Source organism: Diceros bicornis, chromosome 38 (assembly GCF_020826845.1).
Source record: "Diceros bicornis minor isolate mBicDic1 chromosome 38, mDicBic1.mat.cur, whole genome shotgun sequence".
Taxonomy (NCBI): domain Eukaryota; kingdom Metazoa; phylum Chordata; class Mammalia; order Perissodactyla; family Rhinocerotidae; genus Diceros; species Diceros bicornis.
Window position 1 is genome coordinate 9,370,111 of NC_080777.1, and position 13,709 is coordinate 9,383,819.

General features: G+C 36.7%; 1 protein-coding gene across 2 annotated transcripts in view; it reads left to right on the plus strand.

Moving 5' to 3' along the window:
* Window positions 1-13,709, plus strand: part of WDR26 (WD repeat domain 26) — a 42,667-nt gene that overhangs the window by 7,427 nt on the left and 21,531 nt on the right. For both annotated transcript variants that reach the window (XM_058533630.1, XM_058533632.1), the window contains exons 4-7: window positions 1,850-1,986; window positions 5,397-5,494; window positions 6,612-6,768; window positions 12,019-12,157. In XM_058533630.1, coding sequence (XP_058389613.1) covers window positions 1,850-1,986; window positions 5,397-5,494; window positions 6,612-6,768; window positions 12,019-12,157 — 531 coding nt within the window. The remainder of the gene's footprint in view (window positions 1-1,849; window positions 1,987-5,396; window positions 5,495-6,611; window positions 6,769-12,018; window positions 12,158-13,709) is intronic.

Below are 13,709 nucleotides of genomic sequence, written 5' to 3' on the forward strand. Positions count from 1 at the left end.
GTTTACTTTCTCTAGAAACCATTTTTATAAGCTTGTAAGTTATGCCTTTCTTCTAAATACTCCCTAATAGAAAGGCTTGTAGAGCAGTTCCTTATACTCTTAATTCTGTAAATAAATGATAATTTGTCCACACTATTTTTTGACAGCAGTATATTTTTAATTTTTTTTTAAAGCATCTTACTGAAGAAGAAAAGGCTGTCATTTGGGTTTTTCTTTTAAGTGGATTTGAGATTTTTACCACTGTTTTCCTTGGAGTTTCTAAATATAACTAACATTTCTTATTTACTAACTTTTCTACCTATATCACTTGGCTTGCTCAGGCAGCACAAGTAGCAGATATGATGAAACAGTCCCTCCAAGAAGTGGTCCTTGATTAGGTTTAAGGTTTAAAAGAAATTCCAAACTTGATATGCATAAATATCTCATTCCTGTAGCAAAAAGCTGCTAAGATTGTGATGATCACTTTCAAATTAAAAGTAAAATAATAGAGTAAAGGAACATTAAAGAATATTAAAGCAGGGCCAGCCCGGTGGCGTGGTCATTGGGTTTGCCCACTCCGCTTCAGCGGCCCGGGGTTCGCAGGTTCGGATCCCTGGTGCGGACCTACACACTGCTCATCAACCCATGCTGTGGCAGATGTCCTACATATAAAGTAGCGGAGGATGGGCACAGATGTTAGCCCAGGGCCAATCTTCCTCAGCAAAAAGAGGAGGAGTGGCAACAGATGTTAGCTCAGGGCTAACATCCTCACCAAAGAAAAAATATTAAAGCCAAACACGTTTCAGAAAAAAGCTAGATGTGAAAGTGTTTCACAGTAAGCTGGAAATGGCTTGTCCCTTTTGGGGTAAAGAGCCGATAATAATTGTGCTTCGTTAGTTAAGTGCTTCAGTGATCAGATTGTTACCAATACACAAATACAAACATTGAAGCTATTTAAAGACCTCTGAGTTCAACCTTCTATTGGAGGTATCCTCTTATTGCCTTCTAGAAAGAGTGAGTCCATCAAGGTTATGCTTGTCCACTTCAGTCATAGGACACTCGTGCTTTGCACACCAGTCTCCACAGTCATGTGTCGCTTAACGATGGGGATGTATTCTGAGAAATGCGTCGTTAGGCAATTTTTTCGTTGTGTGAACATCATAGAGTATACGTAACACAAACCTAGATGGTACAGCCTACTACACACCTCGGCTGTATGGTACTGATGTTACAGGACCACCGTCGTATGTGTGGTTCATCGTTGACCGAAATGTCGTTAAGCAGCGCATGACTGTAGTCCATTTGCTGGACAGGTCTTCTTACTTTTGATAAGCTAAAATCTGACAGTTGATGGCTTCTCCCCTGTGGCTCTAGCTCTGCTTTCTGGTCTACTGAGTCCTTTCACATTGTAACTTTTAAATAATTCCTTCATTAACCGGTTTTTCTGCAGTCTTTTAAAACTTGTTGCATAAAACCCCCAATGCCCTATTATAAAAGTCAGACTTTTGAAAAAGCAAATTTAGAATATTTGAGATAGTTCTAAATTTTCATACAAGAAATAAAATTCTAGGTGAATGTTTTGAGGGCAGAATTCACTTTTTCCTGTGTTGATGTCTTGGTCACTAATGGTCGTATCTAATTTGAGATTATTCGTTCAAAGCAGAGTTTTATTAAGATGTGGAATTGAGCAAAGTCACATTCAATCTACTGTGACTATTAAACCAGAATAGTTTGAGTCATCTTAAAGCTTTATAAAAAGTTATTTTCAAAGGGCATAGTAGAATGGTTTCTACTGTTCTGTTTAGGCACAAACATTTTCTGAAACTTCCATCAACTTTTTTCCCCTGACTGCTGCTTTCTGTCATGTCAGAGGATGAAGTTTTTGCTGCTGCAGCAGAAGTACCTGGAATACCTGGAGGATGGCAAGGTCCTGGAGGCACTTCAAGTCCTACGCTGTGAATTGACGCCACTGAAATACAATACAGAGCGCATTCATGTTCTTAGTGGGTAAGGAAGCTCAGTTCTTAGACTCCAGGTTGATGAAGGGGCTGTTATCTTTATCAAGGTTACTGTTTCAGAGTTACATTGCTTCAGCATTTTTCCAAGATCTGAATATTGCTAAATTCTTAGATAATATTTGTCTGGATAAATTCACTTATATGTGTACAAACTATTTTTGTCATCCTAGGAAGCTTTCCCTATTAGAATAGAGAGAGATTTAAGTGGGTGAAAGGGAGAAGAGATATGTATTGCCAGTAAAATGCCATTTCATAATCTTCTGTAAAAACAATAAGCTGGGCCGGCCCCGTGGCTTAACGGTTAAGTGCGCGCGCTCCGCTGCTGGCGGCCTGGGTTCGGATCCTGGGTGCGCACCGATGCACCGCTTCTCCAGCCGTGCTGAGGCCCACATACGGCAACTAGAAGGATGTGCAGCTATGACATACAACTATCTACTGGGGCTTTGGGGGAAAAAAATAAATAAATAAAATTATTAAAAAAAAAAAAGCGCAATGTAGTTTCCAGTATCAATGCATACAAACGTTTTTTTTTAACGTATGCTTGTCATGTACCAGCATAAGTTTCATATATACAATCTCATTTTAATCGTTTTAGTTTAATTTCATGTCAGTCCTTTAAAAGTTCAAGTGCCCAGAGGCTTGATTCAGGACTTCCCTTCTGTTCTCTGTCTGTTATCTCCTCTCATCTGAGCTCCTGATGTGTATATCTAATAGCCTGCTTGACAGTCTCCGTTTGGGTGTCTAAAATTCTTGATTCCAGTTGTCCCTCCACCTCCTCTACCCCCAGAGACCTGTTCCCCCAGTTTTCCTCATCTCAGTAAGTGGTAAGACCTTCTACCTGCTTGTTCAAACAAAAAACTTAAGCCTCATCCTTGCATTTTTTTTATCTTTTAACTTTGACATATATTGACCTAATACCAAAACCTCCCAAATTTGTTCATTTCTTTCCGTCTCCACAATTTCTGTCCTAGTTAAGCCGTACACGTTTCTCCTAGAATATTGTAGTAGCCTCCTAATGAGTCACAGTGCCTTCACCCTTGCTCCCTTAACAATGCATATTTCACACAGCAGCCAGATAAGAACAGTAATAAAACCATACATTAATGACTTCATTTCTCTCTCTTTCTTAAAACTTCCCAGCATGCTTAAAATCCAATCTCTGCTCAGGCCCACAAGGTCCCTGATCTTTTTCTGCCATCTTTTCCCTTATGCATTACTCTCTAGTGACACTAATGTTCTTTTTGTTTCTTAACTTGCCAAGCCTTAAAGCATTTGCACTGTCTGTTCCCTTTATCTTAAATACTCTTCCCTTAATCTGGTTGCTCAAGCCAAATGTCCTCTCCTGAGACCACCCACCAGGCGTTCTCTATCACATCACTCTCTTTTTAAATTTTGTTCTTTATAGCATTTTTCACTGTATATGTCCAACATCTAGAACAGTATCTGGCACAGAATGAGTTTTCAGATACAAAATGATGGACGAAAAGATAGGCCCAGAGAGGTATAGGGTTCATTGTAGGGTTTTTGCAGATAAGGAAACGGAGCCTCAGAGAGTGAAGTAACCAGCCCAAGATACAGCTGATCAGAGAGCCAAGAGTCAAAGCCTGGTGTGACAGATCCCAGAGTCTCGGGTCTTTACTGCTGCTACATCTTGAAGTAATAGACTCTGCTAGATAGGTTAGTATTGTAGCTGACAGATTCCCTTTCTGATCACCTCTTTCATGGGGTGTCTGCTTTCTGTATCACCTAAAGGCCATTCACATGATGAAGTTTTTCCCGCTCTGGTAACAGAACACATAATTTAATCATATAGTTTTTATTCCAAAATGAACTTCATCAAGTTTATCCTTTGAACTTTTCACATAAGGGAATAGCCCAGAGATGACAAGTTGTGGAATTGGCTTCAGAACCCAGTCCTCTCAGTCTAGTGTCCTTTCTCTTGTACTCCGTGACTTCCCATAACAGATACTGAAACCTTAAGGTATACGGTGTGTTTTCACAAGGGCATGGAAGCAGTCATAGATCACTTTGGCAAAATTTAAAAAGTAACAATTTTTCCATAAAATTATTGATAATAAATATTACTCCCCAAAAGTTATTTTAGAAACCAAGTTTTTGCAATATTCAGCTTCTTAGAGTTTTGATCTTATAGGGTATTTTGATCTAATTATTCATATTAAAAAAACCAAGTACTTCTCATCAGCTGAGACACTGGATATGTACTAAGTAGCAAGAAAACCAGTAGTTCTGCTATTGGGTAAAAGGCTATTAAATTACTTCAATGCTAAAAGCAATATACTTGATACAATTAAGAAAAAGAGGAGGTGATGCTCATGTTAACACAAAGATCTCTGATGCTTACGTTATCATTTACTAAGCTCTACCTGTATACCAGCTGGTGGACCGCGTTCTTCATATACTCCATCTTATGTAATCCTCACTACCCTGTTTAATACTCTCTTTACAAGTGAGAAGAACAGATTTGTCTGAAAACTGAGTACCAGACAGAATAGCAAGAGAGTTACTTGCCTGGTCTAATCTCCGTGTTTGAGTAATGCCTTCACTTCTTTTACTTTTTAAGCCCGTTCTTCTGAGAAGAGCCAGAACCAGGTCAGGGTCACACTTCCAGCAGGGGGCCCTCATGTATTCTCCAGAATCCCTGAACTTTAGCGTTTATGCCTCCTGCGGCACATATAGTGAGTAATAAAACAGTTCCCAAATTTTCTGCTTTGGGATCTCAATACCTTTCACAGGATGACACAAGGATGATTATCCTATTATACCATTTCTTGAGTGACGTTTATGATAAACTCTTGAAAGTATGTTGTTTTTGTTAACTTAATATAAATATCTTTGGAGGTTTTTTTGAGTTTTGTTTTACTATTGAGAAGCAGTTAAGTTAGCGTAGTGGTTAAGAGCAAGTTCTGCAGCTAGACTGCCTGGGTTCATATTCCTACTGTGCCTCTTAACCTAAGCCTAAGCCAGTTTCTTAAGCTTTCTGTGCCTTGGTTTCCTCATTTATAAAAATAGAGTAATATTGCTTACTTCATACAGGATTGTTATGAACATTAAATGAAGTAATTTGTATGTTGAGTGCTTAGATCAGAGCCTGGCACACAATAAGAGCTACATATATATAATGATAAATAACAATAAATATAAGAATATATTCTATTTATAGATAACAATAATATATGTTTAGCTGTTACTGTTATATTACATTTTAGTAATTATATCCAGGTGCCAGGTTGTATTAATGAAGTGGGTCTACTGTAGAAATGTCTTGATATATATTTCTTAGTAAGAACTAGATATCCAAAGTATAATCAGTATTTTTCAATTATGTTAAATCCAAAGAAAAGAGTGTGATATTTGGTGCTTTCTCTGTCATATTTTTAGGTATCTGATGTGTAGCCATGCAGAAGACCTACGTGCAAAAGCAGAGTGGGAGGGCAAAGGAACAGCTTCCCGGTCCAAGCTGTTGGACAAACTTCAGAGTGAGAGTCTTACTTTTTGGTGTTTCTGTGTATTTTCTTAGATTAGAAATAGATATTGTAAATCCACTAGGAAGACTTGTGCCTAGACATACCCTTGTTGAGTGGTTATATAGGGGAAGACAACGGGGAAATGCATTAAGAGGCCCTTTAAACCAAAGGTTTTGGAACTCTGCCGTGGAGTCTCTAAGAAGCTAACCTCAGGAGTCAGTGCGAGGATGGTGGTCCCAGAGCAGTTCTCCTTTCCTTTGCTTTATAGATTGATGGTCCCCTTAAGATTTTGTTGAGGGGAGAAGTGTGGTTAGAGAAAAAATAATGTAAACCACAGCTTTAAGCCACAAAGCGTTTTAAATATTTTGTTGATTTCAATAGTATGGCCCGGGTTTCTTTAGGTAAATTTTTTTACTCTCCCCCCAAATATGTTACATAACTTCCACATTAGATTAGGGGTTTTATTTTTGCCTCATCTTTATCTAAAAGATCTTTCCCTCTCTGGTGAAATCATATTATTCTCTATGTTTCATGTTGAGGTGGGAGTGGAGATCCTAAGAATCAGAAAACCATGTGGTTGGGGAGGTATGAGGCATTGAAGGATTGAAATAGATCAGTATCAATATCAGACCACCACTGAGTCCCTGCATTTTCACAGTATACTTGGCGTTAGAAGCAGTTCGATGGGACCTGGAACTTGACTTGTTCCAGCATGTGGCTGCTTTTTGTTACTGGAGATTTCTCTTATACTTCTAGTGATGCTTACTCTCTCTCTGGTACGCAGTCATCTTTAGGTTTTCTTTTTGTCATCACCACCTTTTTATTTTTTGTTGGTTTTTTTTAATCTGGTTTTTTTTGATTTTAAGAAAATCCGCATACAAATTAAAGCCCCCCTATCCAAGTATATTTCATAAGAGTGGCAACATAGCTATAGGTGCTGGCAAATATTCATAAAGCTCACGTGTTACATCACATCACCCAGAACTGCTCTACTTAAGGCACACGATGTTATTAGGGCAGGGGCAAGTGCAGCAGAAGATGAGGAAATGTCTTAAATAAAAGTTTATACTTCTTTGTTTTTTTTAATTTTTATTTTTATTTCTCTTTTTAAAAATATCTCCTATTAAAGCTTATTTACCACCATCAGTGATGCTTCCCCCACGGCGTTTACAGACTCTCCTGCGGCAGGCGGTGGAGCTACAAAGGGATCGGTGCCTGTATCACAACACCAAGCTCGATAATGATCTAGATTCCGTGTCTCTGCTTATAGACCACGTGTGCAGTAGGTAAGAGGAACACTTCTCACATTCTGCAGCAGCTAACACTTTACAGACTCAATTATGAACTTTATTAAAATGTTTTCTTTTTTAGAGTTTTATCCAAACTATTCATGTCTGATTTAATAGTTGTTCACAAGCAAAGCTAGAACTACTGAACTTGAAAATTAAGAGCTATTTGTGTATCTAAACCACACTTTGAGATCTGAAGCTGGAAAGCCTATTTTTCCTTTTCTTGTCCATAGGTGTGGTTGGTCATTTTCCGTATCTGGCCATTTTTTTAAGGACTTATAAGTGATAATTGTTTGGGAATGCCAGAGATCACTTAGTGCCTCTTTTTCTGGACATTATGTCTATTTTAACTATGGCCCAAATTATTTTCTGCCCATAAAGATCATGGAAATACTTTTTTCATAACGAAAGTTCTGCTTTTTAGCAGAAGATGGCCTCTAAACTAAAAACGGTGAGAATAACAGGTATTAACTTTCTGGCTTGGGTTTTGTTATTATACCTACCCATGTGCATAGTTTAACTTGTAGGAATTCAGGCATCACTTTTAATGTTAGGAGTATTTTAAGTAAAAATGTCCCTACTATTTTAATATGCTCCAAAATTACAGCAGAGCTTTCATTTTTAAGATACTAAAAAACAACTTGTGACATCTTTCGAACTCCAGGAAGGAAATGATTTGGGTCTAGTGAACCAACCAAACATGAACAGCTGCAGTACTTGTGCTCAATTTCTTTTGCCAAAGATCATCAAAGAACTACTGAAAGCAGCGTGAATAGGAAGGACAAAAGTGTAGAAGTGTGAGGGCTTTGGAAAAATGAGGAACTGAAGAACCATAGAAATTATATATATGCACATATTTACTGTGGTTGAAGATAATTTGTTAGGTGTGCATAAACTACATGTAGTTGAGTTCTCACCTCACCGTCCCCAATTGCAATAAAAGATAAAAACTGAGCTATTGGCCTTCAATTAGTTACCTGTTATTTGTCTTCAAGTATTGGTGATTTCTTGGTGCGTGTCTTAAAAGTTCTAAAAGAAAGTGATTAGAGATCCTTTTCCTTTATCCCTTTTTACTCTTTAACATTGTTCTTTGACTTGGTTTTGAGAATTTTTAAGTCTTTTCACTTACATTGAATAGAGGTAGAAGGAGATAATAGAGTAAAAGGTTATATGGTTTCGTATTTCATAGCTCCTTTAGGGAATTTGAGACCAATGTTAAAATCAAGACAATTATAAACTCAAATCATTTTTTGGTTCATGAGTTTATTGCTGGCGGAATACATTGAAAGGTGTTTATGGTAGACTTTATGGTTCAAGAGGTGTTAGTAGGTCAAGAGCTTGCCTTCCTGTTTGGAAACGGAAATCTATGAGAATGTGACCTACGTTTTTCCTAAGTCCTTTAACTTTTATACCAGTACCTATGAAAGTAAATGATGGAAAATACCTAGTCTAACTTTTCCAACCCTCAGATCAGGATCAGGCTCCTGTAAACCTACATAGCAAGCCCTCTGAAGTGTTACATAGGAGTGAAAGAGTTCTTGCTCTTCAGGAATGACCATTGATTGGAAGGGCTGCTCTGTAATCTTTTAGAGACAGAACAAAGCTTGGACTCTGCTGCTGCTAGTTACCACTGCGCCACCCCACCCCCACCCCCACTTTAGAGCCAGCTTCTTAAAATAGTTGCCTACTCTATGTTCACAAAATCTACACCCTTCCTTTTCCTTCCCTCTTCAGATTTCTGTAGTAGTAGGGCTTGTGCAGGCAGCACACCCCCAGAACTGTTGCAGGTGTTGGTGAGGAACGGTGTCTTTATTAAATCCAGTGGCTACTTTCTAGCCTATATCTTGACCTTTCCATAGCATTTGACTACATGGCCTTGAAACTTGTCCTTTGACTTCTAAAACATTCCAGACTCTAGGTTTTACTCCTGACTATTCCTTAGGCTCCTCCTCTTTACCTGTCCCTTTCATAAGTGTGTGTTCCAGAATGGTGTTCCTTTTCTCATCCTACTCTCCTCCTTTAGATTACACCTCCGTGGTTCTAGTGACTCCTAGGTCGGGGTAGAGCTACAGAATTTACCTCCTAAGCCTCAGACCTCAGTACAACAACATGGGTGTCACTCCAGTACCTTCAGTGCAGCATGGCAGAAATAGAACTCCCCTGTCCTCTCAGCTGTGCCTGCGAAGTCTGTCTGCCTTTCCTCTTGAACTCCCTGTCAGTGAAAGGCTGCCATCTACCCAGTTTCTCCAGGCCAGAAAACCAGGGGTCAGCCTTGACTTGTCACTCTAGAGATAGGTTTTGAAGACACTAAGGGGAAGATGTCAGGCATTGAGTCACCGTGTACAGTCTTTAGAGAGAGTTATGTCTTGTGTTCCTGAACTGGGGTAATAGAACCGGAATTTGATTTAATTCCTAATATTCCCCACTCATCTCCAAGTCTTCAAAAGAAGAGTTGATATTTTTTATTTTCTGCTTTACTCCCTTTTAGAAACTAGATTTTAGCATTGAAACTAGAAAACTAAATTTTCAGAAGTTAAATCTTAGCATTGAAATCTAAATACCAGCTTTTCTCTCCTCTGTCTGGAGAACAGAAAATTGATTATGAATAAGTGAACTATGACTTTTTTAAAAAGTCCTGATGAGCACTGAAGAGTTTTCATTAGGTTATATATTATGTTTTTCACAGTTAGTGTATATATATTTTTGGTTAAATTTGAGCAGTAAGGAATAGATTTTTTTTTTTTCTTAATGATTTTGTGGGTTTTTTTCACCAATCAATAGAAGGATGTTTTCACAGGTAGCTTTATAAGTATGAATTTTTTAGTAAAGGATTACTATAAAATATTTATAGAAACTTAAACTATTAAGATTCAGTTTGATTAAAATGCTACATTTTATTCAGTTTTATTTGGGAAGGTAGTAATATGTTTAACACCATCTTAAATTTAAAATTTATTTGAAAACAAAGACATGTAAACTATCACTTGTATACATTTAAAATTAGGCTTTTAATAAACTGGGGGCTGTTAATTAGTCTTTTAAAAAGATTATTTAAGTAATGATAAAGTAATGACAATTTAAATACCACTTTACTGGCGTTCAGATATAAATGATTGTCAGTAGACTCGATGATTTTTGCCCTATAATTTTGATTATGAAGTCTTCCTTCCTTAAGGACATTTGCTACTCTGATTTTAGATATATCTTTTCATTTATGATCAACGTTAGCCGTTTGAATTACTGTGTATTTTATGCCTAGATATAAAGTGTTTCTCACTGAATATATGACATCGCTATTGGTTATTACCCATAGGAGAGGGGGGAAGCCATTTTTGATATTGAAAGTACTTATTTGGTTGGAGTTTTATCCAGCAGTGTCTTGAAAGATACAATTTAAAAAATTATATTTGTAAAGAAAATTGGCCTTGGAGTCAGCCATAGGTTTAAATCCTAGTCCAGTTATTTATCAGTTTATGATATCTGATGAGTTATTTTCCCTCTGAGCCTCATGAAAATGGGGATATTACTTGCTTTGCGAGGTAGTTTTGAGAAGTAGCAATACTATATATAAAGCATGTCACAAACTGCTTGGCATCTAGTAAGTGCTGAGTTAATGTCAACTGGTATTGATTATGTTTCAGTTCAGCTGTAGAATAAAAGTTTAACATGAGGGTAAATTATAATTAGACAATCTGAAAGTTTAAAGCAGCCTCCAAATAGCTAATTGCTAAGGTAACTTGCCATGGGTGCCCGATAAAATAAAGAGTGTTAACTGAATTTATCTTTAAATATCTATGACCCATCAGGCTGGTAAATTGACAAAATATGTTTTTAAGTTATAGATTGGTTGGAGGAAACAATAGAAAGACCGTTTTTTCAATACAGACTTAAAAAAGTTGATCCATTAATGTTTAAATAACTTTTTTATAATAATATAGAGTGTATAATATAATGCTGTTCTGTCCAGACAGTAGCCACTGATTACATGTGACCATTTAAATTTAAACATAAAGTAATTCAAATTAAAGTGAAATTAAAAATCGAGTTCCTCAGATGTACTAGCCACATTTCAAATGCTCAGTAGCCACATGTGGCTAGGACTACCAGATTGGACAATACAGGTGTATACCATTTCAGTTATCACAGAAAGCTATATTGGACGGTGCTGATGCAGAAGCTGGAAAAGGATAGAATGGTTTTTAGAAGTGAGTATTTAATGAGAATAGTTGTTCTTACGGTAACTTCCTCTTTAACTTGGTAAAGTTAGTCATAGAATTCTTTGCCTTTAATATATAATAATAACTGCCACTTACAAAGTACTGGCTAAGTGTCAGACTCAGTCTAAATGCCTCACATTAATTATCTCATCCTTTCATTTCATTCTTGTGTAAGAAATTCTGTAAGGCAAGTACCATTGTCTTCATTTTATAGTTGGAAAAATTGAGGTTTAGAGAGGTTAAATAAGTTGCCCAGAATCACAGCTAGTAAGTGGCTGAGCCAGGATTTGAACCTATGTCTGTCAGACTCTACTGCCTCCATTCCTAAGGCTTTAACTCAACCACAACAGCCCCTATCATATATGGCACTTCTCCTGTGCTCCCCCAAAAATAATATTAGTAATCACTGTGGAATATCTATTGCATTCCAGGAATTTTAGATGTAATTCTTATCCTTACAAGAACCCTAAGAACCCCTTTAGGTATAAATCTCATTTTATAGGTGAGGCAACCGTGGCTCAGAGGAGTTAAGTGACTTGCCAAAGCTTGTGAACCCAACTTGTCTGACTACAATGCCTATTCTTTTTGTTATGCCAAGTTGCTTTTATATCAGTGAAAATATACATTATTCCTGATAGAACAGCCTGATACCAGCCAACTTAAACAGACAAACGTGAAGCCCTGATTATTAATTTTTATTTGTATGAATTTGACTTAATCAGACCAAAAAATTCTGTGATGGATAAGTACTTTGTGTCTTTTTTAAGGTTGAGAAGAGGAAAAAAAGAATAAACTGTAAACTGAAGCAGGTTTAAATTACTGATTTCCCCAAAGATTGCCTTGATTAGTATTATAATATTTTTCAACATAGCAATAGAAACTTGATTCTTAAGATTTGCAAATGCATTCATATCTTATTTTTAACGTTTTTGATCTCCAAAGAAGTTTTATCAGTTGTGTAACCTTTTTCACTGTTAACTACTCTCATCTGTTTTGAAAGAATAATTATTTGTGGACTTCTTTGTTATAGGAGGCAGTTCCCGTGTTATACTCAGCAGATACTTACGGAGCATTGTAATGAAGTGTGGTTCTGTAAATTCTCTAATGATGGCACTAAACTAGCAACAGGATCAAAAGATACAACAGTTATCATATGGCAAGTTGATCCGGTATGTACTCCAGTATGAGCGTTTAGATTGCGAAGAGATCGTTTTTAATTTAATTGATTGAGTGCATATTTTTAAAGCATGCATATATAAATAGTATTCTTTTGCAAGAGCATTTTTTTGTTATCTTTGTCATGTCTTACCTCTTTCTGTGTTGGCTAGATGATATGTATAGGTTAATAGTATTATCAGAATTTTTGAGTGTTTTGTGTTAAGTCTCTGTGTGCATTATCTAATGTACTCCTCTGATTAACTCTTCGAGATACTAGTATCTCCTGTTTTCAGATGAGGAAACTGAGATAGAAGTTAAATGCCCAGGCTCTCACAGCTGGTAAATAGCAGAATAAGACTCAAATTCAGGAATATTGTGACTCTGGACCTACCGCTCTTTATGTCTCTGCCAATTTGTATCTTTGTTAATACTTGCTTTACAGATTAATACAATGTCCATTCTGTCACAAGTTAGAAAAGACTCATTACCATTTTGCCTTCTGAAACCCTTCATTGACTTGTGTAATTTGTGGAACTTCTGTTAAACACCCCCCACTTTTGTTTCCCCCCAGTGATACGTATGAAAAGTATTGTATCCTGGACTTAAAATTGTAAGTTATCTCTAAATCATATTGGTCTTTGTTTTTAACTAGGTGACCTACAGATTTGTAGAAATAAGTATTTCCATTTCTTTCAGCCAGTTGAACATTTATCAAGCAGTCAGAGAAGTACCTGACTCCAGATAGGTTAAGGAGATATATTTGGTTTAGGAGTCATTCACCTAAAATCATGAAGTAAATAATCTTATTTTAAAATTTAGAATTAGAATATGCTGTTAGCCCAAGATAAAGTTTTGGACTCTCACGTTGAAAAAAATAGAGAATAGGAGCCATAGAAGGAAATACCTTAAAAAGAAGAGAATCAAATTTGAGAGCGTACGTCCATTCTTGTGCACCTGCTGTATGCTGTGAATGAGGAAAGGTAAATAAGGTCTATTCTTTGCCTTAAAGCAGGCACTCTTTACTTTTTTTGTACCATGTACTCCTGGCAGTCCAATGACCTGTGGACCCCTCCTCAGAATAATGTTTTTAAGTGCGTAAACCAAAACTCGAAGGAAGCCCAAGTATATGTTATATGTTAATTACTAAGGAAACCCAACTGTATTGAAATAAAGTTATCAAAATAGTACAGAAACAGTTATAGTATAATTATATGTTGCTTTTTTATTAACGCATTAACAAATTCTAGCAGCAGATCTAATAACTGCCAGAATTTTGAAGTAGTGATGAGCATAAATAATATTTCAACTGTAATATGATATGAAAATATTTGAGATTTCTATTATAACAGTCACCTGCTATTACCTGATATAGTATACTAATGTACCTAATATATCACCTAATGCTACCTTATATAATACCTAATACTACCTTGTCAGTTGCCTACAGGATTGAAGGAAATACTGAAATTCAGCCTGTGGTTAGTGAAAATAAAGATGTGCATTTTTCCTCCCATTTAAGTTCAAGGACCCCTCCTTCTATCCCTGGTTGACTCCTTGTAGATC